This window comes from Manacus candei, unplaced genomic scaffold (genome assembly GCF_025592945.1).
Source record: "Manacus candei isolate 608988 ecotype Guabito, Panama unplaced genomic scaffold, ASM2559294v1 h1tg000024l, whole genome shotgun sequence".
NCBI lineage: Eukaryota > Metazoa > Chordata > Aves > Passeriformes > Pipridae > Manacus > Manacus candei.
Genome location: NW_026138072.1, coordinates 5,179,947 through 5,199,513, shown reverse-complemented (window position 1 = coordinate 5,199,513; position 19,567 = coordinate 5,179,947). Strand labels below are relative to the sequence as shown.

The window sequence follows — 19,567 nt, the reverse complement described above, 5'->3', positions numbered from 1 at the left end:
TTGAGTTATTAAGAAAGTAGTTTAAATATTGCCTGGATGATTTACAGTTAAGCTTATGGCTGCAGCGAAAAGTTAGGATTGTGCTTTGTTTTCATAACCAATTGATGCTTATTTGCTGTTCTTACCCTTTGCTGGCTAAAGCCTGCCTCTCTGCTTTATACCTGCTCAGCAAATGAAGGTGAGTGATTGAACGAGGCTGTGGCACATTTATTTTTAACTGTTCCCTTCTAAAAATTGCAGCTGAAGTTGTAGTGAAAAGAAGGCAGGTTACTGTGCTTCTTCCCCTTCTTTTTTTATATTTGCTTGCTTTGTGATATTTTGATAGAGTTTTTGTATGCTTTACTGTGACTGAGGGCTTTTTTTCCTCCTGACTAGCCATACAGAACCATGAGCACATAGAAGAAGTGTACTTGGAGAATAGCTGTGGTCCTCTGTGGAGTTGTTGCCAAAATTCCTTTTTCTTCTGCCATTTTACTTCTATGGTTGTTGATTATTTGTCTGAATAAATCTGGCAGCTGTTTGCTATGTTTAATAGAGCAGAAAGGCTACTCTGAATAAAGCTATTTGAAAATTTGTTTATATGAAGTATTTGTAAATCCATGAAGGTCTCTTGGCATTTCTATATTGCTCGCCCTGTCTTCCTGAATTCATTCTTTGATGCAGGACTTTGCAGGCTGGCAAGTTTACCACAGGTTTAAAAACCTTTTCTATTGCATCTTTTTTCTTATAGATATCATCTGTATCAGAATATTCTTGGTAATAGAGGTCTCAATTCTACATTTTGCATAAGTATGTATTACAAGGATCTAGGAACTTCTAGCATTTGGGAAGAATTACTTTGTGTTCTTGTAAATGAAAAATCCAAATTACAGTAATAAATGGAGGGCAATTTAGAAGTTCGTATATGTTATTCTATTTTGTGTATAATTTCAATTTGTCTGTATTCTCCTAATGAATCTGATTTATAGAACTTGTTTTTCACTTTTCATGCTTTTTCTTTTCCCTTTTTTTTTTTTTGTTTGGTGTTGGACATAAGATGTTTCAAGTCCTGTACCTGGAGGTTATTTTATTTGCAACCAAAACAAATAGGTAAAAAATAGTGAATGAGTTAGGAGAATATTAGAAATGTAAGATAACATTGGGAAGAATGAGAATACGTATGGGTTTTAAGGATTTTTACATCTAAATTGCATGTGTAACCTAATAAGAATGCTAAAGCAGAAATAACTGGTATTATACTACTGTGTAGAAGACAATTCATTGCTACAGATCTTTACTCAATTACACTCTGCTGTTTTGCATTGTCTGTTACATTTGTATATGTCCATTTTCTTCCCGATGGCATAGGGAGAGGGGAACAGACGGGTTATTGAATATTCATTGCTGTGAAGGTTATCTAGTGATAGCAGCAGAACCTCAAAAGCCATTTTTATCCACATGCTGTGCGGGATATGCTTAGCCTTGCTACACTGCCTTCCCTCTCCTTTCCCCCGGAGCTGGGGAATCCTCTGGTGAGGTAATTCCCCTGAGCAGCGGCTGAGTTGGTGGTTGTCGTTGTGACTGACAATTTGGAATGAGTGGGTAAAAATGGTATTGCCAAACACTCTTTGCCTTCCCGCTTAAATATTTTTACTGATCCTTCAGGCCTCAGGATTTTATACTTCTTTTATATCACATCCCCATGAAAAGCCAAGTTTCTGTAGAAAAAATTCTACATGAGTGAAACATGTACCGTTGGGAACTCTCAGTTCAGAGTAGGACTGGTCTGGTAGCTAATATTCCTTGTTACCTATCACTGTAATATTTCCAATTTAATTTCCATTTATTATTTAAAATATGTACAGTTATTTCATTGTATCAGGTAGTTAACCCAGACTAAGTGTGCTTTGTGCTCTGACTAGAATTTTCTTAGATCCTCTTGTTTCAAGCAATATTAAAGCAATATTAAAGGTGTCATGTGATTGTTTTAGCTGGATATTAATCAGAATTTTTATGAAGGTGCTTTTTAAATAGGCAGTTAAAACTGATTTAAGTATTAAGATTTTTTTTGCCAAGAGACATGGTTTGAAATTATTTTGTCAACTTTTTTTTTAGAAGTGTATACCTGAATCACATTAAAAAAAAACAAACAAACAAAACCCCAACAAACCCCAATTTTGGTTATGTAAACAGATAGTTTACGTAATTTTATTAAAATTAGATATATACAATTTGTTTTCTTAATAAGCAAGATGCTAATTCTTTAAATGGCTGGACATTTACTATTTTCTGGCCATTGACTACCCCAAGCAATCATATTTGATGCTCCTTAATTAGAGCACCCTTTTTTTTTCCAGGTTCTTTTCCACCTCAGCAATCGAGACAATACATTTGCTTACCACGCTGCTCTCCTAAGTGTTCTTTTGCATGTAAATTAATCTTGATTCAGTTTACACTGTCATGCTGAGTGGTACAAATTGCCTATAACAATAAAACAGCATGAGTTAAAAATAAAGGGGGGTGAAAAAGCAGATTGAATGTGTGCCTTACTTGATAGGATGTTACTTTGCTTTATGCCAATACATTAGTCAACGATAATGAATCTTCTGTTCTGAAAAGCATGGTTTAGTTGATTTTTTTAATTTTACTTCAATGGAGCAGTACCTTGTCTTTTATAGAACAAGTTAGACAAACCATTAATGACAAGAGTGTTAAGGTTAAATATGAAGCAATGCATTCACTTCTCTGAGTGCTATCCATCTTTCCATTTACAGGAGCTTGACAAAAGTACTGGCTTTGTACAACATTTCCTTTAATTACATGCTGCGGGAAACAGGCTTTTAACATAAACATAGTTGCATTCATTTATTCAGCATTTGCTCTTCAATAGAGCTTAATGGAGAAGGTTTAAATCCTAAATAAGTACACACATCTCTCAGCAGTGTTATGTCAGTCCCTGTGCTCTGTTTAAAAGCAGCTTTAGTCTGCATATGTAGTTTTTAAAGCTTTTGCCTAATAGTTAAACAATTCAAAACAGAATGTTCTGTTCCCTTGATAAATCTGATCATTACAGAAGTTGCATGCTTATTTTTGTTCTCTTCAGAAATATCCTGTTATTTACTTTTGAGCTATTCCATTTTTACTTTGGTATTTCTTATTTTGTGACAGTCTCACATTCAGGGGCATTAAAATGTAGGATTTATTGTTTTAATTGCTCTATTAAGCATCTTGGTACTATTTGCTCTGGGTTAGAACTGTGTGTGCAGCCCTAAAACATTATGGCCTTTTGAGACTTTCCCATTGTTTTCATTGTTAATGTTGTGGATTTCAGATGCTTCATGTTTCTGCCTGAAGTACTGTGCTCCTTTGTCTGTATTTTCAGCTTCTGAACATACTGTAAAAAGGCACACATAGTGTTAAATTGTACTTACTGTTGTGTTTTAATCAACGTGAGCATCCAGCAAATCGTTCTTCTGAACAATGGATATTGATAGAACAGAAAAGTGGGGGTTTTGTTAAAATGTCCTTGAATTACGTATCTTTCTTTACTTTTTCTTTGTCATATGTTTGGATATAATCTTAACATTTCTATTGCATTTTGTAATGATATTCAAATTATTTAACTCAAATGGTTTATCATTACATTTTTGAGAGCTGGATACTAACTGAATTTCCCAGTTTCTAATGTGATGACTTAACCTTAAAGAACTAAATTGAACCAATTACTACTATCTGAATTTCAATATCATTTTTAGCAACTGGATAAATTAAATGCAATGGTTTTATGATTGAAAGATCAGAAAGTGCCTTTGTGCATGGTCTTACTTAAGCTGAACTTTTCCAAATCAACCTTACGCAATATTTAATCTCTATACTTACACTGTTCTTTTAAGTTAAGCTTTTCAAGAAGAGGAACTACCTTGGTTTCACAGTTGCAGTAGCATCACATATATGATTGCCAGTTATTAGTAGTTTGTTTCTAATAATGGGCTATTGCAAGTAATACATTAAACTAATGATGTGAGTTCTTATAAAATTGTTAAATTGTTTTCTCAATAAATGATTTAACTTTTAATGCAAATATGGTTTTTTTTAGATGTCTCTTATTTTGGTTTTATGCTTAATAAGCAAGTAAATCTTAAACTATCTGTAATTAAATACTTAATGTTTCAGGAATGCTGACAGGAATGAATGAGACATCTGCTACAATAGCTGTTGCTCCACAGAACTCTACTAGACTTGTAATAATTGAGAGGGTAATGAAAGCAGCAAATCTGGGTGTAGTCTCTTCTGGTCAAGATAACATACACAGGTAAGATTACATGTTTTTCAAAGTAGCAACATCTTTTAATATGAATGTTAGTTCCAAATTAATCAATATTTGATTATATTAGGGAAAATTTTATTATCTACACCTTTAACAGAGAAGGTACCCAATTATACTGTAATATATAATCCTAAGCAGATATTAACTTGAGCCTAAGTACTCTGCAGCTCTTTAATTTGAGTGGATATAGGGGAAATTGTTCTTTCCTGGTTTTGTTTCAAAGGGAAAAGGTAGCCTTTTAAAGCACAGTACTTTCAAGAGCTTTTTTTTTATATTGTAATTTTTATTTTTGTTTCTGATAGTAAACAGGTATATCATCTGTGAGATGAGCCTGCTCCAGGTATATCATCTGTGAGAAACAGCTTGTTTTTCCTACATTTTTTTTGGCCTTCCGATATATATGCAAGCAAAGCGAGTTACCAGCCAAGAAAGCCATTGGCCCTGTCAAAATTCATGTTGTTACTTGTAGATGAATCCGTTTCATCCAAGAGCTGTGATACAGAACGTCAGTGGAATTGATACGATTGTTGGTTAATGACAGCTTTTAATGTGATTGACTCAAAATATTTAGTCCTGTGAATTGGTATGGCTTCTTACAGGAACAAACAGGAACAAACAGGAAAATTGCCATGTGTGGAAAACTGAGTAGACACAAATTACAACAGCCAGATCTAACTGGAAACTGTTAACCTGGACTTAGAAAACAAATATATCTCTCTTAGCATCTACTAAAACTGTTCGACAGTGTGAATTATCTCTGTAGCCCCTGAATTTTGCTATTTCAATAAGAGCAAAGTATCTTCTTTTAAAGCAAAGAACAATGTTTTTCTTTGAAATTTTGTTGACTGAGATGGATGTTTGGTATGGTGAGAATCCTGTAGCCTACACAGGACTAATAACCTGATATTTCTCCTTGTTGGATTTAGTCTCTTTTGCATTACTGGGCATTTTTATTGCATTGCATTAACATTAACCCAGCTGGATTTTCCTATGTATTTGATACGGTCAATGATAAAATCCTGTTTCACCATAAAAACATGGTACAGCTAGTGCGATTGCACTGAAATGATTGTCACTATTGACACCTGCTCCTCCATGAAGGAGTCCTCATTTGTTGCATCCCTGAGGGATCTGCCTGTATAGCCTGCGTTCTCAACATCAATTCGAAGACTAGGTGAGAGTGTCAATCAAGAGAGACTGAAGTGTCTGCAGTATAAAGGTGTTCTCCATCTTTACCCGATCTGTCACATGAGACATCACATAGGGATGGATTGTTTTGTTGGCTGAGTCTCAAAAAGACTCCCTAAAATAATGGCTTAGTCCCTAGCTCAGCCACAGGCTTCCTGATTGTAGATAAGTTTCTAATTTGATCTTGTTTTCTTTTGCTCTTTTGGTTTCTTTTAAAGGAGGTTTTCTACGATAGAGACTATAACCAACAGTAAATAAATTGAAGATACATTTCTGTCAGGTACACTCCTTCAGAGATAGTGGTTAAAGGCATATTCTGGTCCAGCTGAAGTACTCAGAGTGCTTTGGAGCATCCTGAAATCTTCTTTGGTTTTTTTTTTTATATTAAAAATAGAATGTATTCAGTCTACCACAGCAGTTATAGAATACTCTGCATCTATAATGTCCATTAGACCAAAAAAATTCATTTATTACAATATAAATGGCCTACAAGAAATGACCAGCAATGACAAGCATTTAGAAAATAGCCCTTCATTTGCTTCACTGTAAGTAACTGGAGTTCACAGCTACTATAATCATAATTGCACCTAGATTTTACTGAGAACAGAAACAGGAACATTACCTAGTTGATACTGTAATGAACCTGTTCATCTCTTAAATAGTAATACTTTATCATTAAAGTAAATCCCAGATTCTGATGAATGAATATTTGAGATAAAATTAGATAATGAATCCTTTCAAAACACTGAAACAAATGACTGAAATGTTTTTTCCTCTATGTATCTAAAATATATTTGGATTACATGAACTATGCCATGAGAGTAAACAGAAATGGAGTCACTTCTGGCATAAGTCTCATGAGTGTAAGAACTGTGACATGTTTTATTTATGTGACACATACCCCATTTCAGGATAATAAAATAAACAGTCACCTTTTATCTTGACGAAACAGTTAGAGGTTCAATAAAATTATGTTGAAAGTGGATTTTTTAATTTTTCTATAGTATTTACATTTGTCTTGTTTGTTTTATTGCAAGTCATATTTGGAGAAAAAAATTCTGTGCAAGAACTTGTTTTAGCTCATCGGGCTGTTCTGGGAGGACTACTTCAGTTCACTTCTTGGAAGTGCTTAGTACATACTTTTACACAGAAAAAGTACTGGTTTTAAACTGACATTCTGCACTGTGCAGCATAAATTATATTAACCTTTTAGTTGATCATCCCCAACTTGAGTATTACTACTTAATGATGGCTAATGCCAAGAAATTTTTATTGCCTGGTAATGCAATATACTCATTCAAAATGAAATGGTACAGTTTAATACAAGTGCCAGAGTATCTAATGGATATGAACAGGTGTGCGTTTCTTGGTGGTTTTTTTTCAGTCTAAACATGTTCACATTCATGATGAAGATGTTGTCATGCTGGTGGGACCCAATTACTGCTCCTTAAACTAATAGCCCTATTAGGATTTTATTTTTGCACCAAGTAAAAACACTTAAATATAATGAAGATTTGAAAGTAAATACTTGAAACAAACATAAACAGAGTAGCATGCAGTCACCAAAGAAAAATGAAATAAGTGTAAACATGTCATATACATTAGCTGTGTATCAGACCATATCACAGTATAGTAATACCTTCTTACATGATTTTTTTTTTCTCTCTTTACTGTTTGGCTACTAAAGTTTCATACTTACTTGCAATGTAATAATTTAACTGTCAAGTGAGTGTAGAACAAAATACCAGGTAATACAGTTGATAATACTTCAAAGTCTTTTTTTTTACTTGTTTTACTTGAAGTGATATGTGCAAAAGTTTTGAACACAATAGCCAATATATATATCAGAGCACAAAGTTGCAGGTTAATACTCATATATTTGCAAAATAAATTTTGCTGTACCGTTTGATTCCTTACATATAGCTACCTGCTCTTCCATTGAGTTTATACAAGGTATTAGATTACTGGACCTTGGAAGACTACATGCAGTGTGGTCTCATGTTCTTAATAGAATTTTACTACTTTATGTATTGATCTCGCTTGCTTTTGTTGTCAAGTGGTAACATTATTTTGATTTTAAAAGGCTTCTACGAAAAGCAAGCATGTGAAATGCATTTCAGAAGAAAAATTTTCTTGAATAGGAAATATTTCCCCTTAAATATGAAAACTTCAGAAAAAAAGTGTATGATTTTTCTTAAAATATTTTTTTAAAAGAGTGATTAGGGTAATTGTTGGAATATACATAGCTCTTTCAATGTTCTGAGAAGCATTGATGTTGATAAAGTGATTTCAAAAGGAGCACCAAGCTTTTGTCTTTTGATTCAGGCCACATTTGAGGGCACCATTTGAATATCTGAAGATAAAGACACTGAAAGAAAAGTACTTGTTCCTGCAGGGCATTAAATTACTCTGAATAACTGCATTTAGGGACCAAGTACTTTTCAGTTGAAGTATGTCTGCTGTTTGTTGTCAGTGGAGAAAGTCCACCAGGAGTTTTTCCATCTTTAAGATAGGAGGATACATGAAGACATTTATTCCCTCCAAGTTGATTCTTCTATAGACTATCACTTGATCTCCTTGTCTCTACTTGGACAATAACATTGGTTGTTTTATATATTAAAAAAATATTCTAGGCTCTTCTATTTCAAAATGTGATGAGATGAAGATGCTATTCAACTCAAGATTTTCAGTCATATTCTATTTAACCAACAGAAGCCTTATTTACTCTTCATACCAGTGTTACTTTCAGAATGTGTTGCTTATTATTCTTATTATTAGATGAATAGTATTAAAGTCCCTCAGGTCTCTTTATTTTCGGCTCCATAACCTCCTACAAGGATACATAGTCTTCATTTGCTTCACTTTGAATATAGCAAAAGACAACAGGTGGTGATAGAATGAAAAGGCTAATTGAAAACTTTGATCTTGGAATGACTTGAATGCTCTTATGATCCTCTAGAAAGTGTCAAAATATTGCCTACTATTACATGAGGCTCTATGTGTGAAGGAGAAGTGTTTCAGGCTAAATTTACTTAAGGAAAAAAACTAGTGGAAATACACATAGAAAGCATTTCTTTCCACTATATACAAAATATGGTGCCAAGCTTTTTAATGTGTTGGCAGTAGCATATGGCAGAAAAGTCCGTTCAGAACTGTGATCACAAACCAGATTTACTTCTTCACTCTTTCATTTTGTTTTATACTTTCATGCTTCCATTCATGTCAGAATATAATGTGTAATGGGCTGGAGAATCAGACCGTCTTCAACTGTCTACCTCTCTACCTTCCACTTTCCAAAGCATTTCTTAAATGATATGCATTGTACTCTAGAATATTATTTCCCTCAATAACTGTAGCTGTACCAAAATGATGCAAGGTAGAGCTCCTCTTCTGCTTTTTTCATCCTTGAAGAGTGCTTGTACGTTGCCCAGTCAGTCGGTGGGATAAAAGTTTGAAACCATCGGGGTAGATATGAAGAATGGATTTCAGTCAACTTCAACTCGTTTAATAGTCCATTGAACTAGTGTGTTGCTGCTGTTCTATTTTGGAAGTAATCCACAATTGCAAACAGAAAGCAGTTGGGTTACAAAGTGAGCGTGGAATCACATACGTCTCTGTTCTACAGTTTGTCTACAGGATGGCCATAACCACTGACCAGCACTCTGAGACACACAATAGCATTAATTTCAGTCCTCTAGTTTGACATGGTCAAGTCTCTCATTTCAACAACCCAGTAGGGGACAATCTGAGATTTTGGAGAAAATCAAATCTCTTTCAACACTGAAGCTTTAAGCTTCTTCAGAACAGCCATTTCACACTTTAAAATACTGATTTTAATACCCTTCTCCATTACAGTCACAAAAGTGGTGATAATAATAGTGATTTCTAGACATCACCAGAACTTGCAGAGTAGGTATTCTCATCTCTTAGTGTGTTGTCATAGTAGACACCTGAATTAGCGGCAAACAAGCTAGGTTTTAAACAAGAAGCACAAAACAGCACTTCTGCTTGTGTCTGGGGCAGGTCTAACTAGCTGAAGTACAACATTGCATGCAGTGACTGTGCACCTTCTGAGACCTACATTTTTAAGACCACTTGACTGAACCACATAGATATGCCAGTTTGTTCAGAGCTTGCCATATGTAGTATAGCATTGCTTAATGTACCCATGATCCATCTGATTTTATGAATAAGCAATTATTGAATAAGATGTAAAATATCTTCCACCTGCCTTCTGGAGGCTTGTATTGCAATCCTTTAGCAAAATCAGAAATACACTGTGTAAATCATGTAATACAACAGAAAACACACTGCAGTGGATGAGCATTGAAATTCTGAAGAACATGAAAGCAACTAGACCAAATGTAGAAACTTGCATAAAATGCTTAAAATACAGAAAACGCAGAAATCCAAGGATCAATACTTGTGTTTCACTAGCCTTTATTTCCCACCCCATGCATCAACCTGACAGTCTGGTTGTATTCACCCCTTTTTATCATTTTGCAACCTGTCATGTCCCATTTATAGTATATTGGCAGACTGATTCTCAAAGGAAAGAAGGTTTTGTTTACAGACAATTTTGATTATGAGAGAATGTCATGCTTAGTAATCAGTTATCCTCCCCACATCTTTTTAATCCAGCCATATTTAATGTGGGGAGAAAAGGTGTATGTATGTGCATGTAGGTACGTACATTTGTATTGAACAAAACCCCATTTAAAGGGGTCCATCTGGAAAATTTCTCTGTGTGTGTTATATTTCAGGCAGAAAGTTGGTGATCAGACCCCGTGAGCTTAACATAAGTAACGATTGCATCTGCTTCCAGCATGTCAGCTGGAAAGGAAAATACTCATCTGTTGAGGATAAACACCGTGTATAAATTTCTGAGAAATATGAATTGTTTATAGTTATTCCACTTGAATCCAAAAATATGTTCTCGACACCTGACAAACAGGTCTGTAATCCACAAAGCCTTTTTTTAAAGGCCTTTTCTGCTCTGTGTGCACACACACCTTTTCAAAGGTTTTTTACTAAGCAGTTAGCCTGTTGGAGAGCTCAAATGAAGTGAAGTGTACCTCTGACAGTAGCTCCTTTGATGCATTTACGTGGACTGTTCTGCTTCTGTGGATCCTTAGCTGTGGGGCTCAGGTCTTCTTTTTCTGCTCTTCTAGAGAACTGCAGTGGGTAGCTGAGTAAATAAACTTGTAATAGACATGCAGCCTTGATTTTGCTTTCTAATTTCTCAAGTAGGAATTAATTAGAGAGCTAAATACCCTAGGCAAAACAGTTTCTCTGGTAGTGTTTACCTGTAGGAGACAGAATTTTAAGTGGAATAGTGTATTCATGTCCACAGTATTTCAGCCTGCATTTTAGCCAAAAGTTATAAACTTTTAATGTTTTCTTCATTTATGATAGAAGTAATTCTAGCTAAAAAAAACCCAAAAGAAAACCAAACAGAAAACCACCAAACAGAAAACCAACCAACCACCAAAAACCACGAAAACAGACAAATAAACAAAAAATAAAATTTAAAAAAAAAAAAAACCACGAAAAAACAAAGCAGCTAGACTAACCATTTATATTTCTTTTGAAACTCAAAACTAAGTCTTTCTAATTAGTCACTATTCTTAGGCTAATATTTTTAGTCCTAGAGAAAGTGAAAACCAAATTTTATAAATATGAAAGTACTCATTCAGTAGTTCCTACTATTACTATTCCTATTATAATTATTCCTTAATTTCTTAGTCAAATCCTAATGTTCCAGAACCTTAAAGTTTTCTCTCTGCTAAAAAAATACAGTTACTATATACACTAATACAGTTTTTATGCATTATCATCATATGAAGATTTTGGTTAACTGGTACAAAATACTTGATCAAGAGAATGCATTCACACAAAATCATTTTAATGCCTTTAACATTGTAGCTCTATTATTGTGTTTAAGGATCTTGCATGAGAATTGCAAAATTTAAGAATAACTTGAAGAAATTAAATTTGGCTTAACATTAAAAGTATATGAGTGAGTCATGTCAGATACGAGGTTAATCAAAATAGGTTGTTCTAACCGGGCTTATTTGCTGTCCACTAGAGGACAGCACTGCTTTTGTATCTGAATGTTGTAAAGTGATAAATATGTGCAGCATTTTCTTTGAAAAACAAACAGGAACCTTTTGAGCTAGTTACTTAAACAGAAAACGTTTAACATTTAAAAAACTAACTGAGCAGAAGAATATCTTTGATTGTAAAGATCTTTGAGTATGTTTAATCTTTTAATATATTTCTATAAGGTAATCTACTTTCTTGGAATTTAATAATTTTTCTGCAAATTAAAATTTATAGCCTGTTTTCAAAATGGACTGTATGTAATTCTCAAACACTTATCATATTAAATGCCCAATTCTGTAAGAAAAAAAATAACCTATATGAGAAAACAAAATAAATTGAGTATTACAATTAGAATACTGTAGGTGTGAGGACCAAATCTTTTGATTGAAGCTTTTATCTCACAGATTTTGTGAAGGAGATATAAGTAGTGGCATATAAAAAATGCTGAAATGTTTTAACAAAAGGTAAATTTGGAGGATGATAAAAAGTTCATGCAGCATCTTTTTGAACATGTGGAGTAGTGCTCTGTATGGGACAGTAAGATCAGATGACTCACTTTTATTTCTACCTTTTTGTTGAGGTACAGTGCAACTGCTTAGTGGCAACTGAGAACAGACTGAAAATGTATTTTGGCAATAGAAATAAACATGGTAAAAATAGAGTATGGATTTGATTGCAATTTATTTTACAATTTAATTATTTTATTATACCCAAAAAATAGATAATATTGGAAATAAGTACATTATGATAATGAATTAGGTATTTTGAACAATTTATTCAAAGATAATGTTAAAATAGCATGAAATGTAGTGGAAAAAAAGAAAATATCGAATTATCGTAATATGATTTTTAAGGTAAATATTAATCAAATTTTATTATTAATAAACAATGTTAAAATCACCAGATTAGGATAAGGATCCTTCTTTTGGTGAATATATTTCTCTTTAAGTTTTACTATTAAGCTTACTCTATCCCCAGGTCGGAACTAATACCCAAATACTTATTTTCCGTGCTTTAAGACTTACTCAGGGAATGAATACAAGTAATTAGTAATTTAGCCAATTTTTAGATAAATGTTATTATGTCAAGCCTTTATATTGCCGAGCAAGAGAAAGATTCAGATATTTGCTATAAATGTAAATATCTTTGTTGTCCAGTTGACACACTGGAAGGTACTTGATAGTTACTCATTTTTATATGTACAAATTGAAGACTAATTCACAGCAGTATGTTTTTCCCCTTTGAATATATTCATTGCATAACTTGATTACACATTTGTCAGCTTTGGACTAATTATTTTTCTACAGCTAGGGCAGGGTATTGCATCTTCTGATTGTCTTCCTTACTAATAGGATTCTGTCTGCTTCAGCAGGCAGTAATTGAAGGCTTCATGTACAAGATTTAAAGAAAGGATGGAGGAAAAAAAAAGTTTTAACCTCCATGTGCCGTTGTCACTGTTTCTGGTAAGCACTAGAACAGAAAAAAAAGAAAATTTAGCTTGAATAGGAAAGTCAAAGAGGAAAAAAAGCACTGGACAGGAGAGAGTGTATGTTTTAATGCTGTTGAATTATGCGTAACAAACCCTGCTCTGCTGTAGATATCCTGATAGTGAGTGTTCAGGCGCAAATTTACTTTCTCAAATGTTAAATTTTAAAGAGCAGATTTTAAGTGAGTTATTCTGTTGCTGTATATTCACTGCCATGAAATTTTCATAACCTTTCCCCATAAAAATGTATCTCCTGTGTAGTGTAGCTATCTTCTGTCTACAAGTAAAGAGAAAATAACTGCTAGTCTGTATTTAGGCTAGTCATCATTACAAAGTCAGTGGCAAATTCTGTCATACTGTAGTATCTGATACTCTGTGTTAGCCGTTTATGTCAACTATAAATCAATTTTTTTCTGTGTGATTATCATGAAGGAATTTTGTTTTCATGGAAAATGGCTAAAAGTATGTTCTTGATTTTTAACTCTTGAAAGACCAAATTACTTTCTAAAAATATGCAGTACTTTATTGTTGTTGATTAAGAATTTGATTCGTAATACATATTTCCTTACCTACTGACAGGTACGATGTTTATGTAAAAATGATATATGAACTGCTCTTTTTTTGCATGTCACATATGCTCAGAATATTTAACATTCTTTTTAAAGAAAAAATACCTATAAACATTCAGAGTATGCAAATATATCTCACGTTGTTGTGTTTCTAATCCGTCTTGATTTTTGTAAATGGGAAAAATATTAACAGCTGCAAATCTTCCTTAAATGATGTAAAATCAGGTTTAGAATTAATATTATCAGAGAAAGAAAAGCTGCAACAGCAGAAAACTGCTAGCAGAAACAGCCATCTTGAAACTATTAGTAAATATTTGGTTCTGTTTTCTGCATGGTATTCTATTTACTTTCTTTTTTTTTTTTCATATTCACTGATGCATCCTTCTTTGCAACAGAACCATGCTCATAATAGTGTCTTATGTTAAGAGTTGTCCATAAGAAAAAATTCTTTCTTTTAGGCCTACAACCAATCAATTTACATTCTAGATTTAAATGTACTACAGTGCAGTTTCCAAGGCTTATTTCAGTCTATGATTTCTGGTTGGTTTATTATTTTCTTGGATGGGGTTTTTTTTTGGGGGGGAGGGGGATTGCTTTGAGGTTTTTTGTTTGGAGTTTTGCTTGTTTGTTTGTTTTTGTGGAAGGGGTTGAATTCAAATTCTAACCTCTAAGGCAGTATCAACTTTCAGAAAAAGTGGAAAATAATTATTGACCTTGTGGGGAAAATAAAAGTTTCTCACAAAGAATAAAGACACATTATTAATGATTAATTTTTGCTCCTGAGAAATTTTTTTAATGGCTTTCTGGTCTAAGTATCTAGTTAAGCACAACACACATTTTGGAAAATCCATGTGGGTTTATGATAAGAATAAGCATGGAAATGTAATAACGTGTACTTATTGAAAAAACAGCTATTAACCAAATCCTTCAATGACAGTGAATTTAAAAAATTGACAAATCGGTTTTACTGCTTGTGGCTTGTAATCAAAATCCGACTGCTTCATCCTGTTATAACTGTATTCAGTTTTAAGATCACATAAGTGATCTTTAGAGACATAATTCTCTTTAGAAACTAGATTATGTTCCCTATTTTAAGGAACAGATTTTGATTTCCAATGTTCAAAAGCAGCTGTAAACGCACCGTGTGGTTCTTCTTCTAAACATGCTTTTTTTGATGGTGAAATAAGTCATCCTGTTGTGTTCCAATTCTTTTTTCACCAAGTGATTCCAGATCGGTGACCATTGATAGAAACTGATTAACCACTGCTAGTTATGGGTATTAATACTTTGTGTAAAATTATCTGAGTATCAAACCCTTTGCGTCTTGCAGACCACATACAAACTCATATTTTATTGATTTTACATGTTTTGTTCAGGGGTATGGAAAAGTGCTATTGATCCCCTATACAATTTCACAAATTCACATGTAAAAATATCAGCACAAAACTCATCTCTGATGCTTTGGACCACCTTGGCTTTCGAAGAACGCTGACTTTGTATCACTTTCAGCTTTTGATAAAAGAGGGTAAAATCAAGCCTCGGGGCTATGAAGCACAGCAGGAGTGCCAACTACCAACCTATTTATGTGCATACTCAGAGATAATCTGCTTCTGTGTTGTCCCAAGACACAACTGTTAAGTAAATAAAGTGACTAATAAGACTATTGTTTCTATAATTATCCCCCTGTCGAAGTCAACAACAGAAATAGTAATCTTCTACATTGCAGCATTAATAGATGAAATCATTGATACAACTAGCTAAGTAGGTAATTTTTGTAGTAGTAATGTTGTTTTATAACCTCCTATTAAAGGGAGAGGTCTTTGAATGTATCTGTAATCCAGACAAAAGAAATAGATTGACCTGTGATGGGTGACATTAGAAAAGTGCCCCATGTTTCCTTAATTAGTATAATGTGTTATGAGATTTTGATATGCTTAGTTTAAAAAGAAAAAAAGACAGAAATTACTTCTCGTTTAAAGAGAACCTGCTTCCTGCTTAAGTGGCTAATATTTTAATTAAGTCTGGAGTGAAGTTTTTTGAGTATCTCCTGATAAACTCCCTTCTTTATGTTGATGGTAATTAAACAGATCCCCAAGGGCTTGGGTAGGCGCTTTGCAAGGCCCATGCTAATTGTCAGACAGGAGACACTGACCAGTTGGTTTGCTCTTGAATAGCCCACAGCATGCTGTCAGCCCAGCAGTTTGATTTTGCTGTATTGTGAGCTGTTGTCAGGGCTAACTGTGTCCTATTGTGGCTGAAGATGTTGCGCAAATTGAGGCAGATGGCTCTGATTCAGACACGTGTCATTCAGAAAGAGAAGAGGAGATTGGCCCTGCAAAGTGGGGTCAGACTGGGTCACAGACCTGCTCTACACTTGTTAGTGTTTTCAAAAGCCCATGTGCAGCAACTTTGTTGTTGTGAAGTAACCGAGGTGGGGGGGGTAGGAAAGGCATGGTGTGCTTCTGGTGGAAGATGGAAAGATGGAAGCTGTTGCCATCATCTTGCTTCCTGTCTCTTGGGCCTGGCTGTGCACACAGAATGAATTAACAGGATTGACAGAAGTTCATTGTGCCTAAAATGGCTTTTCAGTCAATTGTGGTGCTTAAAAGGCTAGTTTTGCTTTTAATTCCGTGTAATTAGTGGGTTCTTCATGTCTTGGAATTTAGTAATGGTGCATAAGTCCTAACTTTTGTCTGTGTGATTGGTTGGTGGTATTTTATTTATTTCCTTTGTAGAATTTTTAATAATTATAAAATATCTGGAAATATTGGTCACATTTTTATGATTACATATTCTGGAGATAAATTCACAGATGGAATGATTCAGTGTCTTGGTGTTACTATAATTTCAAAATTATTGGTTTGGATGTTTATAATTTTGACCAGTTTTAGTTTGAATTAATTTCTGATTGCAGGAGGAGACACTTTTCACAGAGTGCAACAGTTTGACTTTTTCTGAGAGTTGTGCTACATTTAGCATAATTGTATTGAGTTGTATTGTCTTTGAGGCACCAAATGATGGAAATGCATGGAAAACTGTACAGCTGAATAGAGGTTGCCAGTGGGCACGAATACTGTAGATGAACTGTAGAATCAGAATTTACATTAAAAGAAAATAATTTAAATAGAATTTAGTTTGTACTGCTAAATACAAAATATTGTATGATACTTTTCTTCTTCAATGCAAAAATATTTACACAATGCTGCACAAGTTATGTCTGAAGAATTTATGGGGGGTTTTGTGGTTTATCCCCTGAAATACATCAATGAATTTGGAAGTATATTATTATATTTGAGCTCATTTAACTTTAGCAGAAATAAATATTAGCAATCTTTGACCTTAAGATCCTTAATGATTTTTTTTTTTTATTTATTTTTCCTTACCCCTCCAGGTTTGCAGCTAAGACTGTGCACAGTGGGTCACTGATGCTAGTCACAGTGGAGCTGAAGGAGAGCTCTACAGCACAGCTCGTCATAAACACCGAGAAAACTGTGATTGGTTCTGTTCTGCTGCGGGAGCTGAAGCCTGTCCTGTCCCAGGGGTAACCTGCTTACATCTGGACTTCAGAATCTGGCACAGAACAAAAGTGCCTGGCATCCACTACTGCTGCCTTTCATTTATAATAATAGCCCTTCCATCTGGCAGTGGGGGAAGAATACACTCTTGACATTCTTGTCTTCTGCTTTAGAATGCTAGTGTGTATCTATCATGTATGCAAGTCCTTTCCTTTTTTTTTGCTTGCTAACCAAAGAACATGTATTTTACTGTCTGTTATCTGTGCTTTTAAAGGTATTTCCCATTTGTTCTACTCTAGTTCTTCCCTCTCTGTTCCCTTCCCCCACTACCTTTCTTACCCATCAGTTCCCCCCACCCCCACCCCACCCCTCGCCAAAGTGCACAAATATTAGATAATAAAGTTCAAGGGAAATCACATAGCTTGAAAACTGAGTTCAAATGGCAGGTAGGTTCCAGCAACAAGTTTGTGGTTCAGAGAGGTTTTGTTACATACATGTAAAAATTCAGTAAGAACAGTAAAATGGTGTTTTCTTTCTAGAAATGCTTGTAAACCTGAACTCCTCTGTTAAGAACACTGTTCCTGCTTACTGCCTGTTTCTCAAATATTTTGTTAAGATACCAATAAAGTAGTGCTATGAGCAGAGGCTCCCTTGTCTTGTTTTGGTAGAGAACTGATAACAGAGATTGCCAGTATTATGTATACCAGGTTAACTAAAGTAGATGCAAATAAGAGTGGACACTACATACACATCAGCAAACAACTCTTATGGAGGCAGCCAGTTTTTGTGCTCCTATGGTAGTTTTCTGCATGCAGATAGTATTAAACTAAATACTGATTATTAGACTATTGTGGCAAATACTGTCATCTAGTTTAATAAATAGTTCAGATCTTTGCTTCAGATTTCTTTTTTGAACTAGATTAAAACATCTCCCACCTACAGGACTTGAGGCAAAGAGAAATTCATAGCCCTATCAACTGAAATAGGCCTGAGAAGACAAACAGCTGTGCAACCTTTGTTTTACCCAGTTTTCTGCTTGTAGCTTGAGTGTCACTGATTTTGACCTTCCCTTCACATTCTGGTTACATGGTTCAGACTGAAGATGCTGATCTTTTTAATTTCTTATTAGTTCTCCTCACTTCCAAAATGGCTTTTCCCAGTAACTCATGGCTCTGCTACAGAGAAGATATTTGGATAGGTGTAACCTTGCTCTGTCACCAGGACCCTTCCATGGTTCTTTGATGCTAAGTGGTGCTGTTCTGGTTTAGGATGGTACAAAATGGTGCTTCATTAGAAATGTTGCATTACTGCACACTCCTTCTAAATTCCTCCAAAATTTTCCGCTAAAATTCAGTAGAACTATAAGGAGGCTCAAGTGTGTAGCAGAACTTATTGGCAAATTCTGAAGAGGGGTTGGATTTTTAAGGCATTTAAGTTGCACTTCTGTGAGAAATGTAGTTCTACAGTGTGCCAGCACCCAATATATACTAATACTTCTCAGAAAAAGAAAGAAGAATCTTATGCCCTCAACAGAAGTGTACATATTCTTAATCAATGTTCACATTATTTTCCGAAGTCCTAATCCTGCAATAAGCTTTTTATTGAATTAGTTTTCAAGTCGATGTACAAGTTATTCACACAGATGAAAAAGGAATCATTGTAGAAATTACTCTCATCTCAGAGAAAATGCAGATTGGTTTAGATGGTATTTGATGTTAAGACCAAGTGAGAAGGTCATGAGAAAGGTGCAGAAACATGCTTCCTGAGAAAGGACTGGACTCTGAAAACTTCAACCTTGTTTGCAAAGGAGAAAACAAATAAGAATTGCTTCTCATACCACAGTACAAATCAAAGAAAAGTGCATTAATGCTATGTAAATAGCACACATTGCTGAGTAACTTCTACCTCCCTGGAGTACTTAACACAGTTTAGCACTGAAGCCCAGAAACGTGCATAGTAAGGATAGCTGGGGAGTTTCTGGTATTAATTTACATTTTTCAACACTCTGTGACTTTGTCTAGTGGTTCAATAACTCTTGGTATGGGTCTTTGGCTGATTATAGGATCATAGAATGGTTTGGCTTGGAAGGGGACCTTGAGAATTACTAGTTCCAACACCCCTGCTATGGACAGGGACAGATTTCACTAGACCAGGTTGCTCAGAGCCCCATCCAACCTGGCCTTGAACACTCCCAGGGGATGGAACACTCACAACTTCCTGGGCAACCAGTTCAAGTGCCTCAACACCCTCACACTAAAGAATTTTTTACTAATATCTAGTCTAAATCTACTCTCTTTCAATTGAAACCCATTCCCCCTTGTCTTGTCACTGCATGCCCTTGTAAATAGTCTTGCCCCATCTTCCTTCACATACTGGAAGGCCACAATTAGGTCACCTC

General features: G+C 34.7%; 1 protein-coding gene across 3 annotated transcripts in view; it reads left to right on the top strand.

The window, feature by feature from the left end:
• The window catches only part of AP3B1 (adaptor related protein complex 3 subunit beta 1), a 148,811-nt gene extending 131,003 nt beyond the window's left edge, over window positions 1–17,808 (top strand). For 2 of the 3 annotated variants that reach the window (XM_051788095.1, XM_051788094.1), the window contains exons 26-27: window positions 4,153–4,291; window positions 17,046–17,808. In XM_051788095.1, coding sequence (XP_051644055.1) covers window positions 4,153–4,291; window positions 17,046–17,199 — 293 coding nt within the window. In that variant the 3' untranslated portion in view covers window positions 17,200–17,808. Of the gene's footprint in view, window positions 1–141; window positions 179–4,152; window positions 4,292–17,045 lie in introns of those variants that run through there. The other variant, XM_051788096.1, reaches the window with a different exon arrangement.
• Window positions 17,809–19,567: the final 1,759 nt, after the last annotated feature.